General features: G+C 39.9%; 1 protein-coding gene across 1 annotated transcript in view; it reads left to right on the forward strand.

The window, feature by feature from the left end:
- sif (guanine nucleotide exchange factor still life) overlaps positions 1 to 25764 on the forward strand; it is an 86398-nt gene that overhangs the window by 6211 nt on the left and 54423 nt on the right. The window contains exons 3-5 of the mRNA XM_089591550.1: positions 19322 to 20303; positions 24946 to 25127; positions 25635 to 25753. Of these exons, the coding sequence (XP_089447676.1) occupies positions 20134 to 20303; positions 24946 to 25127; positions 25635 to 25753 (471 nt within the window). The 5' untranslated portion in view covers positions 19322 to 20133. The remainder of the gene's footprint in view (positions 1 to 19321; positions 20304 to 24945; positions 25128 to 25634; positions 25754 to 25764) is intronic.

Raw genomic sequence — 25764 nt, forward strand, 5'->3', positions numbered from 1 at the left:
GGCCCGTACTCAATCCTCGCGCGACTATTATTTCGAAAACACGTCTCGGGGGAGGGCAAGCAGCCGCTGGTATACACTGCCGTGTGGTTTACAGTAGTCATCGTACCACTTGCTTCTCCCTTTCCCCCCTCCCCCAACCCCTTAACAGTGGCGGTGGTGTAGTTCCGTGTGGACAAAACATCACTTCATCAGAACACTATAATGCTCTATAGTACAAGCAGCAGCAGCAGCTCGTTTATACATATTCAATTTTCGTCCGCAGATCGAGCCGGGGTTACATATGACACATGGCTCTCGTCCCAAGAGAGAGAGAGAGAGAGAGAGAGGAAACGGAGCCCCAGCGAACAATCGATTTCACCGCTCGTCCTCTTACTCTGTCTCTGCTTCTCTCTGATGATGTATATACATAGTGTGTAACCGTGTCGCGTCGTCATCGCCGTGGTCGACTTTACATAACGGGCGGCGGTGGCAGCCCTTTCGAGGGAACCCACACACCGTAGGTACTCTAGATCTCGCGAACCGAGCCCCCATCCACCGATGCCTCTTTTTCTCTCGTACTCCCTCTCCAATCCTTGGGTGAATCCCCCCAACACCACCGGGTCCAGCAAATATGCATCGATTCCTCGATTTGAACAAATTTTTGCCGCCGGATAACAGAAGAATTGAGCGAGAATGCGCATATTTTTAGCGACTCGGAACATTATGTATATATGATACGTCGGGGTATCGTTTCGGAGTGCACGGGTAGGGGGTGACGAGGTGACCGTGTGCTTTTAAAAGCGGCGTCGTATATTTACGGTACGCGCGTGTAGGCAAAATACTTCCGATTTCGCAGGATCGGCCGATTCATTGTACCGTACTGTGTGTATGGACTCGCGAAATATCGATTGGGCCAGAGTGTAGTGTTTTTTCGTGCGCGAAATCTCGCAGTGAGTTTTTGCGTTAAATTATTGATGTATGCAGGGAAATGTCGCGAGCTCGGAGCTTCCGGAAAACGTCCAACGCATGTGCGCGTGTGCCGTATAAACTTTAATAATTTAAAATGCATGGACTCCCGCTCGTGTATGTCAATTTTTTTAAAATTTTTCTTTTTCCTCGGCTTTGGCGCCTTTACACGTGTCACTCTTTTTCCTCGTCCCGGGGAGCTAATTAAAAATTTTGCATTCGAAGAGACAAAACACACATCAACGGCAGAGTCGATGTACGAGAAAAGACGATAGAGAGTAGGGTGGAAGGGAGCACTTAAAAATGAATTCTGTAGGATTTTCCGGTCCCGCCATCGGAGTTTTCGGCAATAGAAACGAAAGACGGGAAAACGGGGCAGCCGCCGAAGCGAAGGCGAGCCCTGAAAGAGATAACAGACGCTCTCGTTGAATTGGCCGGGCTCTTGAGCAGTAGAATCCGGAGCTGTATAGCGACGGTGCTCCAAGAATTCGTAAAATTCACAAGTGTACATGGTATACCTACCAAGGGGCGAAAGAGTAGAGCGGTAAGTTAGTCGATACAGAGTGGAGTGTGCTCGGGAATGGAAAGTACGCGAGGGATATACTCGTTTTAGGGCGTGGTGTGGATCTATACGCTTCTTGGGGTGCTTTTTTTCCAACTCCTTAATTTGTGGGGGTGCATTTTTGTACTGGTGTTAAAAGGTATAGCTCAGCTTGAGGAATGGATCATAAAGACTACACGTTGGAGTTCACATAGTTGACTGAGTTTTGGACGCGATCAAACGATAAAATGAAATTGGACTTTATGGAGCCTCTTGTGCTGCTAAAATGAATTTTTGCGTGGCCAAAAGCCACGTACGAGAATATTTCACTGAATAAGGTTCTTAACAAAGTTTTGCCAAAAAAATTATTTTTCAAACTGTTTCCAAGATGGATCGCGATGAACAATTCCAAGCCTTTGTTGGGATCATATTAGAATCTAATTATTTTTATTTTAAACATCAATTTTAAAATTGAAAATTTTTTTTCCAAAATTTTCTAGGATTAAGTATTGTTTATTATAATAGACGAAAATTAAATTTTGTTTTGTATAAATTCTTTAAAGTTTAAAAACTATAGGTCCCAACAGCTTGTTTATTTTACTTCTAACATGAATAAATTAGTACTGTGTTATTCTATAATTTAATCATACCTTGATTAAAAATGAAATACGAAGAAATGATATTTCAAGGATAAGATTAATAAACGATCCATGGCAAGCTTTTTTTAATAAACAAAATTAAACTCACCGATGTTTGTTAATATACATACATCTCTGTAGAAAATTATTGAAACCGAATGCGGTAACGTGTATCCTCTGTATATGCGGGTCGTAGTATTTAATGCTCATATTTAATAGTTATATGCGTAACAATCATGAATATTTTATTGACTTTAGATTCATTTCCATATTCAACCATAAAGTGTACATTAAATTTTCCTTCTATAACACTATACATTGATTATAAATCAATCATATTTCATAATGTAATAATTTTAGTCATACCAATAATTTTTGAACATCTCATACACGGTGACTAATAATAACTATGTACTGTAATTAACAATAAACAAAAAAATAACTAAAATAAAAAATTACGAGTGGTTTCGTATCAACGTAACCACAATGTGTAAGATCGGGGCGTTGCTCTCTTTGCAGTATTCTCGATCGCGTGACCATCAACGTTTTAATCACATTACGAAATCACTCTTACATAAACACGCTTTCACAGTCTGAAGCACCAGTGGGAATAAATCCTAATTCGAATGTACATAGCTCTGCTGCAGTTCTTTTGCTCGGTAGTACGTATATTGTCAATTACTGTAAAATAATCATTGTAGAAATGACCACCGATTGTCTTCTTGCGAACTGTACATTTCTAGACGTTTAAAAAATCATTTACAATAGTGAATATAAGATGGTCAAATTTCATACCCGAAGCTAAACTTCCTCCAGAGGTACAAGCGTTATATTCTTTATAATTTTGTAAGATTTTCAAACTAGTGCACGTCGATTTTGCACGTTATGTACTCTATTAAAACATGTAGCAAATAAATGTATAGGCAGGGTAAAATAGTTGAATAGAAAACTATAAAAAAAGTCGTGAAAAATATCTCTCGTAAACAGCACAAACTGCTGGAATATTAAGAGCTACACCTGACATGCAATGGTAAAAAAAAAATTATTCATCTTGCTTCAAACTTCAGATAGTCACAAGAAATCTTCGTGTTACAGGTAACAAATTAATAAATAAGCTAAATAAGTTAATTCCACTTCATAATTTAACTTTATATGTGCAAATAAACTGCTTAGCTGATTTCACTATTCGATACATGTGTCGGTATTCGTGAATCACAAATAATACGAAACCCCCTTCCTACAAATTATTTCCGTATGAAAATGTATACATGCATCACTGTTTACCTTTTGTTTTGTGTTTACAAATACTGATCAGGCAGATGAGCAATAACACGTTACTCATGAAGTTACACCAAACAAATCGTGACGATAAAGTAACAACAAGTTAGCCAAGTTTAACGAAAGTTAACGATTAAAGTATGTGTTGTTATTATAGCTGTTGCATTGTAGTTTTAGAAAAAAGCATCATCATCATCTACGACTCAACATTTTTTGAGAAGTACTTATACACTTCGCGTGCAGCTATGTAAGTTATTTTAAAGAATACATGACTTTCTAGAAGTATATAATTTTTTCTAATTCGTCATTTTTGTTCATGTAAATGAGATGCAAAAAAAAGTTACATTCGATTGAGGCTGATTCTTGTAAAAGATATATTGTACAAGATTAGCTCAACTTCGCTGTATTTCAACTTCAAATTAATTTCGTACTCCGAGAGAAATAAATAATTTATATAAATTAGTACACCTTACTATACTTTGACAAAAAAAAAAGTTGTCTCTAAACACTTTATAGATGAAGGTGTCATTTTAATTTTTATATATTTATAAAATTGATAACACGATTAAAAATGATTGATTTCTAAACAACCAAATCTGATTTGTGATAAACAATTGAACTATGTAAGGTAAATCAAACAATTGAGAATGGGTACATGAATGCAGAAAGTTTACAGAATTTGAAGCATCATGTCAATAGGTGGTTACTACTTTCAATCCTATGAAAATAATAACTAAACATTTCAATTAAATGCTACAAATATGTTTAAAAAATTTACAATACCCATTGCAACAATTATCTGCCAATTCGTTTCACATCACTGACATTTATTTATCAACGCTCGGTCAAACGAATTAAAATACCAGCAAACTCATAAGTTATTATTTCGTATCGACCTCTCACTGCTTCCTATACGTACCTAATAGCAAAAAAAAAAAAAAAGAAAAAAAGAAAAGAAAAGCGAATCCTCAAAAAATTGCGCGATGGTGGATTTTCACGCCCAAAGGAACGAAAAATAAGTCCTATGTACGTACGTACGGTACACACATCAGTGTCCGAGCCGTCGAAGCCACGTTGCGCGCGAGAGAAAAAAAAAGTATGAGGAACAAAGCCTCGACGGTATACAACGAAACCCAAACGTGTATACCCACGCGAGCACCGTGTCTATTGCCGCTCCGTTAGATCCGTCCAATCGAGAAAAGGTCCACTTACGCAATTCCCCGGCACGAACAAAGCCTCCCTCTGTACAGCGCATGAAAGCTTGGCAAAGCGTGTGTCAATGGGAGAGGCAAAGCGCGCGCGAAAGGAGCCGGGAAGATGAGAAGAATGAGTGAATCGGAAGAAAGGGAGTGGTAATAAATACACAGGTGCTCTCGGCGCGCCGCGTTTGATTTCTCTCAGCACGCCTGCATACGTACACACATCGAGAGATCGGAGGGGAGGGGAAGAAGGAGGCGGGGGGCGTCGTCGAGAGGGGTTAAGGCGAAGGGAGTCGGAAAATCCTCGAGGGAGCGTAAGGGTTCGCCAGGGGGGTCGGGGCGACGACTGTATCAGAGCCCGAGTGTGAAATCAATATAGCGTTTAGAAGGCTTGCCTTACGGGGGATGAGACCCACCCTCCCTCTCTATCTCTGCTCCGCGTTGGAGTTTATGATGTTGGTATATGACGACTGGAAAGGAGCAGGGGGTGAGGATGATGCCGGCTCGTGACGGGGTTGTATGAATAGTGCAACGGATTTTTCGGTGTGGGTGTAGAGCTGGTTGGTTTATTTTTTTCCTCGACTGCCATCCTCTCGTGCCGAGGGTGCTTTACGCGAAGAGATGGTTGTTTATCTTGTCCCGTTTTTGCGAAAAAGAAAAAAAAAGTTGGATAATATCATCGAGCGAACGAGGGGCAGAGGGTGGAGGGGGTGGCAGTTGTAGCGGTGTTTCGAAGATACGGCGACGGGAGGGGCTTCGAGGGGTTTAATGCGATTAGCTGTTTGATGCATGGTTGGTGCGTCGGGAGACAGGATAGTGGCTTTAACGCCCTGCCAAGTAAATATCGGGACTCCATTCTGTCATGTGCACCTCGTGTATACGGTGATGTGCTCTAGTTGATTTCGGGGGATCGCCGAGTACGTGGGAGTACTATTTTTACGAGGGACGATTTCGTTGGGAAAAAAAGGGTTGTACCTACTCATCTCGATTTTTAAGCTTAAAAAGGGTACACAAATGTCTATGTTGAGTTGAAAAAGTAGTTCTTGGTTGGTTTTTTTTTTTTGTTGGATAAAGGTAGTTATTGTACAAACATGTACAACGCAGCTTACATTCGGTTTATTGAAACGAAGTGAGATAGTGGAACCTTTTTCAATGATGAATCGAAGGAGCTGTGGCAAACCATATAATCCATGAGATACGTTGGAAGTGGAAATAAAAAAAAAACAAGCATGATAAAAGTATCTTATGTTCTTAATGTCTTTTTTTCCGAGCACATCCAATCTTTGTAATGGCTCGACATACTTGGTGAAATGGGGGAGGCAAATGCGAGGGAAACCCGAACACGTTTCGTCCTCGATCGTCGACAGGACTCTTCGGTATGGCTGTGCAGTGTAAGATGAAGGAGAAACAAGCGCTAACGGAAAGTGTAAGATTCTTTACGTTTCTCGAATTGCCGAGATGATCGTAAAGTACTTGTTTGATTTAATACTCAAATTGTTGGACATACAATTTTATCTGTCTCCGCTCATCTATACCAACGAACTAAATAGCATATTTTTTAAACTAAAAATAGAGGTGGTGCATTTTTAACTAAGGCATTGGTACATGCTCTTAGAATTATTAAAATTCTTTATAAAACAGGTACTGCTTAGGCCGAATCGTTGTAAAATTTTTAATGATTTTGTTACAAGTTTCCCTTCCTACGATACAAAATGTTGCATTGAATCACTGTTCAATTTATAGTTTTAACTTTGATCTAATTACTGTAGAGCATTCAGAGGAGAGCACCTCAGCACTGCAGGGCAGAGGATTGGAAAAATTGTAAATTTGTACGTACGGAACTCTGGACAATTAGGGCGAATTATTCATAGTTGCTCTAGAGGATACAGGCTAATTTTGCAAAGATGTGGAGTGGAGAGAAAAAAGGGTTGAACTATACCTTGATTAGCTCGCATATTTAACCAGTGAATTTTAGTAACTAGTCCGAATCCGCGGTGTATTCGGAGCTACTTGATTCTTCAGTGTATCACCAAAGACCTTTGGTAAAAATACTAATAAAATTGCACACGGTAAGAGCAATAAATCGAAAAAAAAAAAAAAAAAAAAAAAAACAATCCATCCAATAGAGACCCACGCGTACAATAAACTTCACGGGAACCCACGAGGCGAGGCAAAAAAAAAAAAAAACCCGAGAGAGCAGCCAGAGCATTTATACGTGACAGGTGGTCCAGCAGTGAATGCGGGGAGGGAAATAGAGAGGGAGAAAGAGAGAATCGTAATCAGAAAAAAAGGAGCGTCCTGCGCGCATCTCCCCGGCCGCTTTGATGTCAACGAATGCGTTTTTTACAAGCCTCGTCTACAACCTGCTTCCCCGAGCTTCATAACGAGCCGTAAAGAAAAATAACAAGGGCTCTCGCCTTTCACGACGCTACTCTTATTTTCATGTCCTCGCGAACGTGGCTTTAATTAGTTTTTACACGCAGGTGCATGAGAGAGAGAGAGAGAGAGAGAGAGAGAGAGAAAGCACACACGCTTGTCATTGTTCTCGAAAGCGTGTATCGTTTAAGGCTCTTTCTCTCTCGTCACGGGCAATTACTCGGTATATATTTTTTTACGATGCAAGGGAATGATTCCGAGGGGCACGTGGCACTTTTGCGGCTACGAGTAATTACCCGGGACTTTGCGCGGAGTGAAAAGTGTTACGAGTTTTTTTTTTTTTATTGGAGCTGTGGGCCGCATCATAAACACCGGCGCGACGTTGTTGGTACAGTCGGTTTTTATTAGTTGGATGTTGTTGCGCAAGAGTCGAGCGTACAACTTGTATGATGCAGGCCCAAGTGATCGTAAATGACAAATTTATCGCGCACTTCCTCGCTCGACGTGAATTTACAAAAATACATCTAGCTTCGCGTGTAATGTCAACAACGAGATCGATTTTTGTTTTATGGGCTGATGAAAAAAAAAAAAAACCTCCCGTTCCACACTTTTACAATCGCAATTAATCGAGAAAGCGCTCAAAGGGCGGAGAGATGATCCCCTCCCTGGCTGTCGTGAAGTGGTGACCTTTTCATCCGCCTCTTTATTACCTACTCTGGCAGTCTCCATCATCGTTCGTCCGTATACGTGGCTGTTTTACAGGTCGATGTTTTTTTTTTTATTCATCCCAAAGCCAGGATTTCCCGAGATTCCTCCGTTTAAATCCGTCGTTCCGTCAGTGTCGTGGACAAAGTTTTTATTGAAAATACCAGAGATAGTTGATTCTAAAAGGGGGGGGGTGGATTTGCTTTCGCGCAAGCGCGGCTCTTTTTTCCCTGCGATCCGAATTTCCATCGAATACCATCGGTAGCAGGAGGCGTCAGGGTACAGCGAGGGCAACAAGCAAAAGCTCGGTGAATGGCTTTAATTACAAAGTATTTTTAGTCGCGATGTGTATAATTGAAAAACGTCGGCCGTCATTTTTCCTGCTTGCTTTCATGCCCGCAAATTGTCAGGAAGCGGTCCCGGGCTGACGGTGGTGGTGCCTTCGAACGCACCTGGATGAGTGCTCTAATGAGTATTTATTGGACCTTCTCGTTGCATAAAAATAGGGTTTTTAGAGAAAAGAGAATAAGAAAATGATGCAGATGTTTTTGTTGAAAATATTTTGTTTTTCTGCACATTTTTTCGAATAACCTTAGCTTACGTAAAATATCTTTCTTTTCGTGAACTGATGTAATTTAGCAAATGATTTGTTTTCCAAAGCTGACACGAGTTTTTAATTAGCAGAGAAATTAATGAAACTGCAGTTTTTATGTTGAAATGACATTTTAATTTATGTGGTAAAACTTTTTTCGAGCTGAAACTTACTAGTATGCAAATAAGTTGTTTTGATGAAATAGGAACATCTCACCACTTGGTGCAGGGTAAGTTTGTACGAATATATCCTGGTACGTTTTAGACATTTTTTTTCATAGAGTCCACACTGTTTGACAATCGTGCAACCTTGCCGATTGAGAATAGCAATTGGCAGTCTAATTAAAAAAGTAATAAATGAATTAAAATTGAAAATAAAATTCACAGCTTTTCAACGATCGACTGTTAAGTAGAGAGAGAAAAAAAGAATCCATAGAGCTGAGAGAATCAGAGAACAATGGACATAACGAATTGGCTTTTGACTTAATCTTACTCCCATTGACTTTCGTCCTTCGTTGACTCTCTTTCGTTGGCTGATTTTTCTGTTTGCACAATCCTCTCTTTACTTCATCCCTCTTTCCTAGGATTATCCTAATTTTTCAAAGTCTGATTGGACAGTGCACGTGCAAAGACTTTGAGGCGATTAGCGAAACTTTTTCAAGCGCTGCTTCGCTGATGAGTATGTCTTGGGTTGATTAGTTTCCGTAGGTTTTGTTGATTTTAGTAGGTCACGTAGCTTTTATCTCGTCACACATTGCTGTACAAATGTTTAGTTTTTGTGTAACAAGACAAGTTTACTCAAAGTTACGTGTATATAAAAAAAAATTTTTTTCTTTAATCTAGATCTTTTACTTTCGAAAACTGAGTCCAAGTAGTACAACCTCAGTATGGTCAGACAAATAATTATTTACTATGTTTATGTATGGTTTTCAAACTAAATTAGTGAATAGTCTGTTGATTCCGTTAGTTAAAGTAACTCTTGCTGTAAAATCAACAAAATCAATGCAGTCCATTGATTTTTTAGTGGACTCTATGTGATTCGTCAGTTTCTAGTTTTTTATTGATTTTTCCCGTTACCACTCGCTAATTCGCAGCGACCCAATTTTAACTGTTTCAATCAGTGAATAATATTAACTGAAATTCGGTGCCACCTCTGTGATCCAGTTTAAGAGAGCTTACACTTGCTCGTACATTTCAAGTAGTATAACCCCGATATGGTCAGACGAACGAAAAAAACTACATGCTACAGTAATATGTACTGCAAAACAGGGTTAAAAAATAGAAATGTATCTCTCTCTTAAAATCGAGTGAGCCTGAAGATAAGAAATCCCACAAGCTCTGTATAATCCACTCGGGCCAAAAAAACAAGTCATCCTAATGGTACAAGTGTAGGTTAGAGGGATACACGTTATTTCACGGCACACGTGTAATATACCATATTCCACAATGTGCATTCAACAAACAGCGTACAATCTCGAGACACATATAAAGCCGGCCTCTCGTTGTCCCTACACACAAGGTACGAGCGCACCGACACACATCAACAAGTTGAAAATGCGATTTCACCTTGAACTCGCCGCTTACGGCGCGCCACACCCCACTTTTAGAGCGCCCTATATTTATAGCTGTACGAGCGCACAGTACATGTGCAGCACACAAAAGCAGCCCCCTTCCCGCCACCCCCCTTCCTTCCTTTTCTTCTTCTTTGCAGGCGTCGCTTATGCCGTACAGGCCTTAATTCGGTCCGTCGCCTCTCTCCGCACGACTATACACACTGGGGGTCAAACGTTCATGAACGAAGGAAAGCAACGCCGCGGCCGAGTAGTTGAATTTACCCCCTCCCCCGCTCGTCCGATGGCACACGGAGGAGGTTTCGTTGCCTCCTCCTCCTCCTCCGTCGTGATGATAAGGGCTGAAAACTCTCGTTCGCCCGCTCCCAGGGAGGCTTTTGACCTCCTTTCCGTCGACCGAACTTCCCCCCGCGCGCCGTGCACGTCTCATCGACTTTCGTTTACAGCCCCACCCTCCCAGCCGGTTACGAGGTGTAGGGGAGCAACCCTGCACGGGTACAAATTTATATATGTGTATATTCCTCCCTTCCTCCCTCTCGATGGGACAGCACCTTCTTGACGGCCCGTCGGAGGGAATTTCGCGCGCTTTCGCGGCTTCCCCCCCCCCAACCCCACTCCTTTCTGCGCCACAGCACATCCATCCGATCCCCAGGCTCTATTTATTATTTATTCCACTGACTTTGTATTCCATTAGTTTACTGGGTCAGAGTTTAATATTAAGCCGCTTGCTGCTTGTCTTCCTCTCGCGGGTGTGCATCCACATATCCTGGGTACTTGCCACCGAGAGTGCCAATACGCTCCCTTATATTTGCACGCCTGTGTGTGTACACATGGGTACGGGCGTTTAATTATTATTATTTTTTTTTTATTTCCCATTTCTGTATTTTGTTACTCTTCGATAAAATTTAACCAACGCCTCCTCGATGCCTACTGCTCATACAATGAAAGATTACAGGAGCGTTTCTATTAGCAGATAATATGGAGGGATTGTTGATTAACGTGTATAGAGAGCACAAAAAAGTTTTAAAAAACCCACGACGCAGCTCCCATGCAAAAGCAAGTACGCGGCCTGTATCGCCGGATTCGTTTGGCGCGTGCGATGAAAGGCTCAAATGCTCTAATTAATTATAAAATCGCGCTTCTAAAGCTCACCTTCTGACCTGAAACTCGGTACCGACTCTTTCGCTGTATGCGATTCCCGTGGTTGGTGGTGTGCTAAATTTTTCTTTTTTTTCCTTTTTCCCCCTCCAATCGAGGTGTGGATTTTAATTAATTTCACATAGGTACACCTCGTAAGGGATGAAAACGCGAAAGGTAACAATGGGAAACGAGACAATAATCGGTAGTCCTCCGAGGATGACTCTCGTAACACCGACGCGTAAATTGGTTGCCGTTGACCAAATGTCTTTGAATTTTAATGAAACGACGCCCAAGGTAGACAGAGACGGTCCACGTAGCACCATCAGCAGCTGAATCGGCAACAAGAGCGTTGAGCGATATTAATTTATTTACCAGGCACACTGCGGTAGGATTAATTTTACAGGTATTTATAGCAGCCGGTCGATCGATCCTTAAACACATGCTCGACGAAAAAGGCAATACTTATGTACGTGTACACAGTAGTCGTGCACTGCATAATGCAGAGAGTTGCTCGCATTCGGAACAAACAGAGACAGACCCGATCTCTAGTGTATCTCTCTCGTCGGAACCGGTCATCCCGAAAAGATCCTCGTACATACTCTCGCACGCAAGTAGGTATACGGTAAAGGGGAGCGGACGAGCCGATACACGAACACACGGGACACCGAGAGAGGGTAACGCAACTCCGGAGCCTTTCATCGAAGTCTCCACTGAAAAAATGAATAAGCCCTTATGCCTGTACGTATACGCGAGAGGCCGAGTCGCGGAAGAGAAGGAAAAAAAAGAGGGTACATGCACATTGTACTCGTAGCAGCAGCACAGCTTTGCACAATAACGATTCACCTCCGTGTACTGCACACGGCGTATCACACACGGTACCGTCAACCTATAGCGGGGGGTATGACAACGAGCGAAGCCACCAGTTTCTTTGTCCCTCGGCGGTAATTGCTCCCCCGCCCCTCCCTTTGCTCCTCGTATTTTTTTCTTCGTTTTGTTTTGCATCTCATCGGCGAACGGCGGGCCTTCGTTCCCTCCTTTTCTCGCTCATTACGTAATTCTTTCGCCGGTGGAGCGAGCCCTCAGCCGCGCACGCCCCGAAACTCGACTCGAGCACAGTCCCCCCCCCCCCTACCCGCGCTCTCTTTCCAGCTCGGGGGCAGGACTGTGATGACCTGGATTCGAACCAGATTTTATCTCCGATCGCGGTGGTGGCGCTCAGCGGCGGCAACCGTGTCCCACCCGCTTCTTTCATCCCCCTGTCCGTGTATATAACACGTATCACACTCACCCGTGTACCAATACCTGCCTTATTCCTTGCCTTTTTTTTTTTTTTTTTTTTTTCTTTTTCTCTCGTCTCTCGGGGCTCCATCGCTCATCCTTGATTCTTCTCTCGTCCCCTTTGTGCCGTTCGTTTCCTCGCGCTCCCGAATCGCGACGTCGCGTCCGACAGGGACGATAATGTTTTTGCCGAAAATATTGGCAAAGAACGAGCGCAAGGATTGACGCTCCACATGCATATACACACACACACACAGCCCGAAATTTGGATATCACGGCTTTGTACGTCCAACTTCCGGGAACACCGCGATCAATAAGTGATGCTCGGGGGTATGAGTTTACACTTGTGTGTACATGTACGGATGAAAGTTTTTTGCCCCAACTCGAGAATATTCGAGTGAAAATGGTACACGAAGCCGCGCAGATTGCCTATTAAAGATTCGGCGTGGGAAACTGATCAATTGTTCCATTGGAAGTAACATGGCGCACAGTACAATTTCCACGTATCGGCAGTTACATTGGATCGTTGCAAATTGATTGACTGGACGAAAGCACGTGTGCGCGTAGTTGTCATTTAAATTACGTTTATGATTGAAGGGTACGCACGAGCCAAATGTGTTATTGATTAATTTCAATCAGCCCCCCTTTGTTTTTAGTGATACCGCGTGCACGACTTAAACACGAAAACGAGTAACATTATGCCAATCATTGGCAAGAATCACTGGTCCCGGAAAAGCACGTCCCCCAACAAGTAACACGCCTCTTCCGCAAATCTGAATTTTTGCTCGGATCCTTCGATATTATGTACACACACGTAAAGAGCGGGCGGGGCACTGTACATGTGTTACAGTACAGCCGTAGGCCGGTGGTATATCGCACGCGAGGCCAGACAGACATGCACACATCTCTCCCTTGTATTTCATTTCTTCGGCTGATGCTAGACATACACACACACACACACACAAGCTTCCCTACCGTAACCGTGTGTACACGGATCTGCCCATTGCGAATCGAGTTGTACTTTCGCCGGTTATCGAAAACGAGGCTGTCGCGTATGGGACGAGGAGGCCGCTTCTCGCCGATTGCCGGCGAATCAATTCGATTTCGATTATCCGCTCCCGTTCCTCTCCTCCTTCACTTTTACGGAGCTGTACTTGTATTTCGCCCCCAACCCCCCACCCTACCTATACGTGTACATGCACGCGAGGAAGGTACAACTTTATCGGAGAGGGGCTGAATCGACGGGGCGCGCTTTCGGTCAAAGCGACTTTTATTGCGCGCTGCCGCCGCTTGCTCTCGAGGAAGAGGGAAAAGGGCGTGGGCCGCTGCACGAGCTATACATACGGTCGTGTACCGTGACGGGTGATTTTCAAACTCGCTGGATGTATATGGGGGAGCCACGCCTTGCCCCCACGTGCACTCTCTTCGAGATTTTGTGCATTTTGTTTTATCGCTTGTACGCGTGTGTACACGTATACTTATATATGGTGGTCCGATGAAAGTGCACCAACAGCTTTATTATTAATACGTGTCGCGCGAAGAGGACAAAGCTGGGGGTTTTTGATTTTCGCGTTTGCACTGGCAGCAGATCGGCCCCCTCCCCTTTCTCTCTTTCTGTGTGTACGTGTGGGTGTGTACATACCTATTACGTGCCATACCCAATTTCCCGGTCAAGCGCGTTTGGCTTCCTTAATTGAGTTTATGACGCTGATGCGAGGGTGATTAATACCTCCTTTTGTGTAGCCCACGCGCCGAGTCCATTAGGGGGTCGGACCGATGCGTATGAATTTTTATATGGAGGTAGCGGGGCTTGACGCGGTGATGGGGCGATCGGTTTTTTTTTTTTTTTTTTTTTTTGTTTTTAATATTTGGTGGCATAGCGTGGTTAAAACTTTTCATTGATGTGTTGTATAATGAACTAATCTTTGGTTTATCGAGAAAAATTTAAAGAGCATTTTTCAACGGCTAGCAATGATTTGGTACTACTGAATATGTTTACTTTTTACTGGAACCGGTGAATTTTCGAACATTTTCTAAAATCGTATATGTGTCGTGGTTGCCAAAGTATTTTGTCTATATTTGTAACGTTTAAGGGTTTCAATTAATATGTATAAATATTTTTTTCTTTTTACGTGAAAACTTTACTGTCGTTGTTTACAATAAAATCGTCAACTTTCATCCAAGATACATTCAATTTAATTTAAGTTATGAGAATTAAAAAAACAGTTCGTTACGTGTTTACTAGTCAATTTTTAGAGCATAAAGCAAACTAATGACAACTGATATTTTACGAATTTTCTGCTAAAAATATTACGTTGAACTCGTTAAAAAAAAAAAAAATAAAATAAAATAAAATCAATAGAAGGCCATTGATGTTAGTGATTTTTCCTTGAAAGAAAGAAATTTTTTACACCGTAGAGTTTCCTATTGAGTCTAATCTCGATTTCCCTGGATTCACCCTGTAACATTTTTGTGACCTACGTGCACCGACTACGATCTTTCACACTCCTTTATTCATAAAAATTTATGAATATAGTTAAAAAAAAAAAAAAAAAAAAAATATAGGTCTACATTTTTATTTTACCATCCGCAACTCTTTAGTTTCTGACCAACACGAAACCACTTTTTTCCAAAAACTAATTGCACAATGACATAAAAACATTAGCAAACATCCGTTTAGATCAGATTCCTCGTAACGATGCCACGATGATCCCTGACAAACATAAAAATCTCACTCGCGAGTAGGTACTCAAAAGCTCCCCCTCCCCTGCCCTCGCGTGGATAGTTCTCATCATTCCCAGCGAGATAATCTATCAGCCCAATCAAAAGATTTAATCAGTGTACCCAGCTAATGCACGTCCCTTACGCGATTTCTCATCCTCACCCTTTCCTACACCCCGCCGGGTCACACTGACTTTTTTTTCTCCACATCCCTCCACTCTCCGCGGTACTCTAATGGTCCGGAACATAATGATTTCCTTGGTTTATTTTTTCTCCTCTCTCCACCCATCTCGCGAGCCCCTTCCCTCCAACTTGTCTTCTTATCTCCAGCTATCCGCATTCGCTTCCCACCACTACCGTAATACTGTATACCCACTCGTCGCTGTCGAGGGAAGAAAAAGGGCCGTGAGAGGGAAGAAAGCTCGCGGTTTATATACTGGCTGGTGGCTCACGAGTCGATCGTTACCACTTAAGGAAAGTGGAATATCTGACCGCAAGCGGATCGTACCTACTTACCCCACTGGCTGCTGTTTGACGCCGCGACCATCTCCCTCCTTCTCGCTTTTTTTTTTTTTTTTTTTTTTTTGTTCTTGACTTCTTCCCTTTTTTTCGTTCTCCACTCGAAAGTCTCGCGTCAAGAGAGAAGGACACACCGCCCGAGATTCTCCTCTCGTTTGACGCGCGAAGGCCAGCCTCGTTACTCCCCGAAATTTGCATGCACTTGCACAGCCGCACGGCAATTCTTGGATCTCGTCGACTTGCAACTTCTTAAAGCCGATGAGGCTTCATTTTCTTACCCCCGCTTCTCGCACGTCCGAATCACTTGCCAAACTTTTCTTTTTTCTCTCTCTCCTCCCCCCCTTCTCTCTCTGTTTTTTTTATCATTGTTCAATATTTGCCTGGAGCTTTTCGATTAATTGAAAATTCATACCCTGGGATGGTCAATTTGAGTCTGCATTACCGAATTGGGCAAATCGGCATTGCCGAGAAAGTTCGAAAGGGTCGTTTCAGCGTTGAACAGAGATGGCAATGGCATATTCGCGAGTCGCAAAGTTTGATGATCATCCCAATTACAACAGGGAAACACGTGCTGTCGGTGCGTTGTATCGAATGAACTTTTGTTTTTCTGCACGACATGAATCAGAGTAAACAAAAAAAAAAAAAAAAAATCATTTTATTCGTGGGGAAAAAAATAAAATAAAGTAACTAACGACACGTGTCCCGCGTGTGTATGAAAGATAGTGATGTATCATTGGCTTGGAAGGGACACGGGTTATTTATCCAGTAGCCGCAGCCAGGGATTTTTTTTTTAATCCTCTGTAACGGACGGGCGAAACTGAAATCCAATCAAATATTCCTGCCCGGATTTTCCGCGAGCGAGTGTCTCTTGGCTTTCGTTCGTTACCATTCTGTCAATTGTACATTATACCCACTATTCCTCTGATGGACAAATTGTTGAACGTCACTTCTTCGCTATTTAGGTCACCGATTATTCATACGTTTTAGATAAGACACTTACTTCTAATGAACGGTTACGTTGGTTTTTTCAATCCATCGTAGATGGAGCGTTTGTTAGGTAAACAGGAGCCGCACCCTCGAGGATGATTTTTTCTTCTCTCTTGCTTCTGATTAGCATTTTTATCTTTGAAATGTGCGAAAAAAAAGTTATTTGGGCCTACTACTAGGAAAAATATAAAAACCCTAACAGCTGATAACGATTTTTTAAAAATAAGGTATTATCATGACATTTTGTTTCACATTAATTTTACCATTCAATAGTTACAAATAGATCAAATCTGTTTCGTTATTGCATATTATTTGCGCGTAAATTAGAAAATCTATAATTAACTTATGGTCACAAAAGAAAAAAGCAGAAACACGAGAGAAGCACAACGATACAATATGGCGTTGTAATTAATTTCGCTCCCAAGATTGAATATTCAATGCACACTTGCAGTATAGACGATTGATCCCGCGAATCGGCGCTTGATTAACCAAATCGGCGAAAAATAAATTAGCTTCCCTCGAATGGCAGGCCGGCACTTTCTGTCAGAGCCATTCAACACTCGGGAAGGGGAAAAGTCGATTCGAGCGCCCCGTCGAGGACGCCTCGCGCTCTCTACCCACCCAGTAATGAACTTTGTGATTACAATTAAAAGTTTCGAATAGTTTTGCAAGTCTTTCGACCGAAACGAGTACCATTGGGTGAAAAAATAAATGGAACCGATGATAAAGTTTTTCGCCCAATCGTCACCCTCGAACGCGTCAGCGCGATTTCGAAATTCCTTGAAACGTCAATGTTACCCGTGTTACCGTTACTGTAACTTACTCGAGTGATGATAATTCGAAATTTTCGTCGCGTTCCCAAATGCAAATCGCGATCATCCGCGAAATTTCTTATCTCCAGTTTTTGTTTGTTGTCGAGGCAAAAAGTGCCGGTCATATCTGGAAATGAAGATTTACCAGCACCAACTTTCCGAAACTGTATATATATTTCATGTTCTTGTGCGTATGCTATACATATATATATATACACTGGGCACATTGACGTGGATTTATGGCTTAAAAAGTTTAAAGGAAACTTCTGTAAAGTCTCGCCCCGACGCCGGACAGATTTCTCGGTGAATTTTTTGTACCCCCGATTTGAGTTAATTAAGACAAATGTGCATCACGTGACCCATCGAGAAAAAAAATGAGCACATGTAACTTTGTTTTATGATTCATCGTGTGAACGTGTATACTATTTGCAATTATTTATGTTATTTGGTCAAATGGAAATAAACTTTTATTTCTTTGGGAGGCAAATAAAAATTTCACCGCTGCTTGTACAGCTCCGACACAAATCGAGTCTAGTATCTCTAAAAAAATTGACCCCCGTTAGTTAGCTTAAAATCCATACTTTAGCATACGCTGTGCGTTTACAAACAAAAGGGAGCATCGTAAAATCAGTAAGTGCCTCAACCATCTTAAGGAGCATCGGAATTAATTGTCTCGGGACTTTTCGTCGCGTTAAGCGTTGACAATTACGTTAGCTGTTGCTGTGCGCAATAAAGACCGTGGATGTATATATACGTGCAGCGGAAAGAACACGGGCTTCTCTAAGACGCTCTAAGCAGATGTTTGCGTAGCTTTGCTCTCTAATTAGGGCCGCCGATGAAGTTTGCGCTTCTGCGGATTCAGAGTCGTTAAACGCTTTACGTGTATATATATATATATATATACACGTGTACGTATAGACAGTCGTTAATTTTATTACGGCGAATCGCAATTGACTTGGACGTTTTTGCTAATCGATTCTGCTGTCGATATTTCAAGCGCCGTAATTTCGAAACGAGATGTCGATCGGGCACAACTTTTACGCGGTTTGTCGCCAATATTGTCAATAATTGTGACTCGTTTACGCCATTTGAAATCGTAATTGGGCTGGATGCGGTCGCTTCAAATGTTTAAGGGATGTTGGGACTATTCGCTTGAGGCAAAAGTCTCTATTGCGAACGTATACTTTTCTAAAATTGATTACAAAATATTATTAATTGTGATAATATGGATATTTGAACTCTGCAATAATGTACCTACTTATGAATTAGTTAGGCTACAGCATTTTAGTTGATACTTATAAAGCTACCACTTGATGCAAAATTTTTTTTTACTTATAATAAACTAAGGGTTCACAAATTTTGAAAATAGACTCTCAACTGTTTTTAGATAATTTTTACGTTATCATTAAATCATTATACTATATTCATGGAAAATTAATGAGCGTACATTTGATTCAATCATATATTTAGTATTAATTTTTTTAATAGTTAAAAGTTTGAGAAATTATAATCACTAATTTTTATCATGTAGAATTTTTCATATTTTACCTAAGGTTGTTTGGTTTGTACACTGTAATTTTTCGATTGTTTGATGCTTTTTGCGAAAGTTTGGGGAACACCAATGACAAGCCTATAAAGAGCTCATTAAAATAAGAAAATTCTTCCGAAGAAAAAAATTCAAGTGAGAAAAATAATGAGAAAGTTCTTAATTTGCTTATAAGGGTTTGTAAGAATTCTGAATCTTTTTCTAATTTAGTGTACCTATACAGTACCCAAGTGGATTTATAATTTTGACCGAAAATTTCAATTAACTAATAGTTATTTTGTTTTATATTTAATTCAGAATATATAAAACATAAAAACAAATATTTTATCGTCTAAATATGTTATTAGTAATAAACAAGGGTAGCAATCAAACAACGATATAATATTAAGTGTTCTCTTGGATAAAAGTTTTTTGAATAAAAATTTCACTCAAGTAGTCACGTAAATAAAATTTATTTTTTGTTTCTGATTGCAGCGACCATGCCATGACGAAGTAGCTCGAGGCACGCGGCAGCCCAGCAATGATGTGACAATAAAGTTACCTCCTTAATCTGATCTCGGGGGACCTCGAGCCGAGTCCCGGTGTGTCAATCCAGTGCTTCCCGTGAAAACAAAAATTCAACACAACAGTTACAAAAAGGAGAAAACGAAGAAAGAAAATTCGAAGAAACAGAAAAGAAGAGGTCGTCAAAAAAGCGAGAAAACAAGAAGAGGCAAGCGTTAAACGAAGTGGAAATCGAGAACGGAAGCGCAGCCGGCAGCAGCGTAGCGGAGGAAAAATTCAAGAGGACGAGAGAAAAGAAGCAAAAAAAAAAAAAAAAAAAAAAAAAGATGAGGCTGTGCGCGTTATCGCAAAGTACGTATAAATGTGTGCGTGTGTCTTAGTTGGGGAACCGCAGTGCCAAAGGTCGCAAGAGCCAAAGCCAAAAGCGCTAAGCGCGCGTACAACGGAGTGTGTCAAAAAAATATACAAGGAAGCGTACACAGCGCGAGTATTCTCAGAGAGCCCGACTGAACGCCGAAGCCAAAGCTCTCGCGCTGCTCCGTACAGCTTCCGACTGATAAAAACGCGCTTCCAAAATCCGCATCGACTGCGGCGTGGGAGGAAAGGGATAAAAGTGCTTCTTTGCGATCCCGAAAACCGCGTGGGCGGAACAGGAGAAGGGGAAAGAGGGGAGGAGAGCCGCAACGACGGAAATCCAGGACAGAAGACTGGCCAGCTAGCCCAAGCTGGTTTTTGAGGGAGAGTAAGGAAAAAAAAAGGAAGAAAAAAAAAGAGACGCAAAGATGGGCAACAAATTGTCGTCGTGCAGTTGCGCGCCCTTAATTAAAAAGGGGTACCATAGGTACGAGGACTCGCCCTGGCAGGCCAACGCCCGGAATCAGCGTGGCGGCAGCGAGCGCAGGGGCGAAACTGGCCACTTGCTCAGGTGCGGAAGCTTAAGAGAGAGGAAGAGGTGCGCATACCATTGACAATCCATTACGAACCATTTCCAACTTTTTTCATTATTATTATTATTATTAATGATATCACTACTCTTATGGTTTTAATTACTTTTTGTTCGTTTTTCCTTTCGTTGTGTTTGTTCACCTTGTTATTTATTTCCACGTCTCGATATTACATTACATTAAGTCGAATATATACGTTTCTCGTTTGGTATAAATTTCATTTCTTTTTTTTTTTTTTGGTTTTGGTATTTATATACTATTGATCTCCTGTAACGCGTGTTATCTTTGGTTATTGCAATTGTTGGTGTTTTATTGATGGAATGAGGTAGCCTTTGACGCGATCTACCTTTGAAAAGCGCGAGAATTTATTCTGTGTTATTCGAGCAAAAGAAAGTTTAATTTAATTTGGTCCAAATAATGAATTTAATGAAAACATTTACTTTTCTTTTGCACTACAATTATTGAAAATATTCTTTTAATATATTTTACAGAGTCTTATTAATATTAAAATAAAAATTTTACTATGTTTTTCTTTTTTTTTTTTTTTTTTAATTTATTTTGAAATTGATAATTAAAAAACTATGGGTATTGGGTCGAATTTCAATGAAATATTCATTACGTTAATAATGATTTCAGCTACGCTAATTAATTCGTTTGATTTTATTTAATTTTACTGATAGGGTTGCTTTTAGATTCATAATTATGAGTTGTAATTGGTCTTTTTGTTTTATTTTGTTTTTCGATGTCGTGAGTGATCATACTTTTTGTACACTTGGTTAACACATTATAGTGTGCACTGAACAAAATATTCATGAGTTTAGAAATATTATTAGTGACTAATTTTAACGTAAGAAAATGTATATTGTTTTATAGCAAATGTTTTAAAATACTTTAGTTAATTTTACATTTGCAGTAAATTATTAGTTTGAAGTGAACTCTCTTTACTATGTTAAAATTCTACATACAGTACAATTATTCGTGAAATTTTTTGATAACGGTTTGAAATCTTTGCAATGCAATAAGAAATACTATTCGACAATAAAGTTGTTTTGATTATACAGTTGTGTTAAAAACTAGCTCAGTATGTACGACAGCCTTTGGCTAACTATACATAGAAGTGACTTTGTAGTGTTACAAGTACTTAAAAACAAAGTAGTTCAAAAGCCTATACTTGTCTCGAATATCTGAATGATAATGCATTTTCTTACAAAGATCTAAGTCATCCGAGTTTTAAGTAGTTAGATGCTTCTAGGAAATATAAACGAGAGTGAAGCTCAGCACAGTTTATTCAAATGCAACGTGTGAGAGGGAGTATCAATTGTTTTTTAATTTAATAGTTATATGAACAAATTATTTTTGTCAGTAATTTTCGAGTCAACCATAAAAAAAAAAAAAAAAAAAAAAATCGTGAATTTTTGTCCAGTGTTCGAGTAAAGCACCTTTTCACGTCACTTTTTCAAAAAAGTCCTTTTGCAAAAAACCACTCTGGATTTGATCTCTACCACACAACTCATCCTCTGGAACCCCATTTCTCTCTCGAAATACGTTTTTTAGTGATAATCTTTAACTGTTTTTGTTGGTCGTTAGTTTATGTCGAATGAAATAATAGCAAATAAAAAAAATAATTAAAATTAAAATTAGCATCCGTGTGCGCGAATACCACGTTTTCGTTCTCTGTCATTTCATCCTGTACACCTCGCTTTGCATGCGTAGTTAAGACTTACTGTTAGTTATGTAGCTATAGTTGGTAGTAGCTCTATTCGCAGCTTATTCGGGAAAGCATGGGAGAGACTCTGTGGGACTAACGCCTGGAAAATGTAGTCGCTGGGTAATTTTACATTCAAATAGGTCAGTTCGGGGGTGGGCGATGGCTTTGTTCTTTTTTTTCACGATAAATAAGAGGTGTTTCGATAAATTTTTATGTCTTTTAGTTCTTAAAAACAATATTTTCATTATTTGTTTTCTGTGACTTATGGACACTGTAGTTTTAAAACTGAAACTTAATAGAAATTATAAATAAGGTTTCATATGAACAGTAGAGATTTTTAACAAACATGATGATAACAAATACAAGACTTAACATAATAATTCTGATGATGAATTAAATAAAGATGGGTAGATTCAGTGTTGCATGAATTAAAACGTATAACATAAATTTCTAACAATAATAAATGACTTCGTGTAAATAATGTAAGAAAATTAAAATGTCATTTGACTTGGGGATGGTATATTTGTAAGTTGTCAAATAAAACTTGATGATTATGAAAAAAAAAAGAAAAAAAAAAGAAAAAACTTTTACATTTCAGCATTTCAGCAATATGTTTTAATAAATTTATCAAACGACAGAAAAGGGAAAATATTATTTTTGCTTCCATCAGGGGAGCAAATAAATTGTACAGAGAGCCCCGAGTTTTATGCAGTTTAAAAAGCAAAGTTTCCTCGCCGACCCAGATATAACGAAACATTCCTTTGGCATTCGCGAACCCTCCACGCCCCGATAACTTTCGCATTAAACTATCAAGCGAACGTAAAAGTCGTTCCACTTCGAGGGTCGGTTAATTTATCATCCGAAAATAATGCAACGTTGACATGATAATTTTCACACTCGACGGACCCGCTAATCCGATTGCGCGAGCCGTGCAGTTGCGGCAAATTAAATAATTATGTCGTTTCGTTTTCCGCGACAAAGTAGACGGTGGCTCGGGTTAACATCATACGCCCATCTACACGTTTAAACGTAAATATGCGTACATACACCCACACCCTCGACTGCAGAGCGCATAAATAAACCAATCCCGTGGCAGGGAGTTTCGCGCGGGAGGGAGAAAACAACACGTAGTTCGGAGGTGGTGCTTGTGCTTTTGTCTTGGCGCGCGAAATTCGTTTTCTGAGAATGGGTGTGCACGTATATATATATATATATATACATATATGCACACAGTCATCAGAGAAACGGGAGATGGGGGGGGGGTAAGCGAATAGGAGCGCCCAGCCACGAAAATCACGGTAAATTTGCATTTGTTTGCCCGAGAATCCTCCACGGTTGTACCGACGAGTGGCTCGGGTTCGGGCGTCTTGTGCAGCGCAGCCTGCACCCATACGTATGTATACATATGTATACCGATACACGCGTGCGGGAGAGGGTGTGTCGCTCTCGCTGCAGCTGCAACTGCAGCTCTGGCTTTGGTGTACGTGGGCGCGGGCCACGAGGGATCTGCTTCTTCTTTGGGCGCGGCTGGTATGGCTGGGTTAGCGAGCGGGGCATGTGTGTATTGACACCTCGGGGGATAAAGAAAGAGCTAGTTAAAAATTGCTGGGATGAGTACCTCAAATTTGTGAGGCCAAAAAAAAGGGTTGGAAAATGCTCGACTTAAATTATAAAATTGAATTATTGTCGGATACGTATTTTTTTTTTTTTTTTTTTTTTTTTTTTTTTTTTTTTTTTTCACCGAGTGTGGTACGAAAGTGTTAAGATTGTATTATTTTTACAATTTTTTTTTTTTCATCTTGATTAGAACTAGAGGCGCACTAGGTTTTTATAAGTTTATTTGGAAAAAGTGAAATTTTAATTAATTAAAAAAAATTGTATTCAAATTAAACACAATTAAAGCACATTTACGGTTATATTTGAAATTAATATTTCAATAAAATAAATTATAACAAAAAAATTTTGTCTTAGAAACAAACTTCTGTATTTTATTTCATCATTATAGAATGTGTATTGTTACAACATTTTTTTCATATTTATTAAACATAATAAAAACATATTTACTGTTAAATTAGAAATAAATATGCAAAAAAAAATAAAAATATAAAATAAATTAAAAAAACTTAAAAACAAATTTATTTTATTCAATCACTACAAACGAATTATTGTTAAATGTACATTTGATTTGATCAATTCATTTACAATAAATTTTTTAAGTTACTTCAGCAAGTAGTTTATTTTATTAAATAGACAGAGACTGAATTTCAATTAAATTAGTCGGAAATTCAACAGTTTTAATTATTATCATTCAATACTGAGAACATTTTAAATTAAAAATCATCCTCATTTTGGATAAACAGTCGATAATGAATATTTCAAGTCGATATATTAAATCAAGTTGAGCGTAAATGAACTGAGATTCGCAATCAAAAGTAAAACACCTCATTAAAACAAAGATTAATAATAAAAAAACTAAACTTTGGGGTATAATATCGGAAAAAACGGTTTCCTATGGGAAAAAATAGAAGTTTTTCACGCAATAACCTTCCAAAAGTACCTAAATATGAAAATCTTGAAAAAAACGACTTAATCACACCTTTGAAAAAAGAAACAAAAAGTACGCAAAACATATACACACATACGTAGGTACGTAAGTATACGCGTGTCTGGCTGCCGGGCACTTGACGATTCACGATGACGCCAACGAGCAGCGGAGAGACAAATAACACCACCAACCCCCTCGTGTATTGCACCCTGTCGGAGCTGATGGTGTTTGAGATGTGCTCCGACGGCGGGTGGTGGTAGCGTATATATATATATATAGCACACGTAGGTGTACGTAGATATATATATGCATGTGCAACTTTTCGGGACACTGGTGGAGATGATTCGTGTGTTTGGTGGCTTATTGCTGGTGCTATCGTTTTTGGCGCTGCTTTCAGGCTGTGGGCCGAGGTGTTTCACGTAACGAGCGGCGCGGGCAGCGTGAAATGGCAACAGATCTCCGAGGATTTGGTTCCGGTGAACATTACCTGCATACAGGACACGCCCGAGACGATTTTCCATATCACGGCTTACAATTGCCAAGTCGACAAGATTCTCGACGTCCGACTCGTACAGCCTGGTAATTGCATCAATTTTTACTGTTACAACGCATATTTTTTTTTTCTTTTTTTTTCCCTCATTTTATTTTGGTTTTATTTCAAAGTTAAGTTTTACTTTTGATCATTTGCTTTTTCACATTATGCCGTCAATCGAGTTAGAAAGATTTTTCTTTTCTCTCGCATCTATTGTATTTTGTACGAGTACAGAAAAAAGTTCTCAAAGGGTTGAATTTTAAATGGATTTACTACAAAATTTTTGGTACAAAAATTCTTTGTTTCATTCGTGTACACATGGAACATTTAATGACATCACAACTTTTTTACATAAAAAAGTGTTTTTAATCACATTAAGCAAACATTATTTTAAAATGTTTGATTAGTGGTAAAAAATGTAAAAATACACCATAGTATATAATTATTTTTACATTTAAATTGAAATGGTTAAAATGTAGTAAAAAATGCTTTCAATCTTGTCGTTTACTTCCGTTTGTTCGTTGATCAACGTAAACATCGTACGATGATTTCAGGCACTCGAATTGGCCAGGCATCCGAGTGTTTTGTCTACTGGAAGGACACAATGACAAACGACACTTGGGGACTGAATTTCACTTGCGCGATCGATGCCAAGCAATTCAAAGAATGTGTGGTAAGTAATAC

The sequence above is a fragment of the Copidosoma floridanum genome, unplaced genomic scaffold, assembly GCF_036245765.1.
Source record: "Copidosoma floridanum isolate Cflo_tuat_1 unplaced genomic scaffold, Cflo_Japanese_pri ptg000013l, whole genome shotgun sequence".
Classification (NCBI taxonomy): Eukaryota; Metazoa; Arthropoda; class Insecta; order Hymenoptera; family Encyrtidae; genus Copidosoma; species Copidosoma floridanum.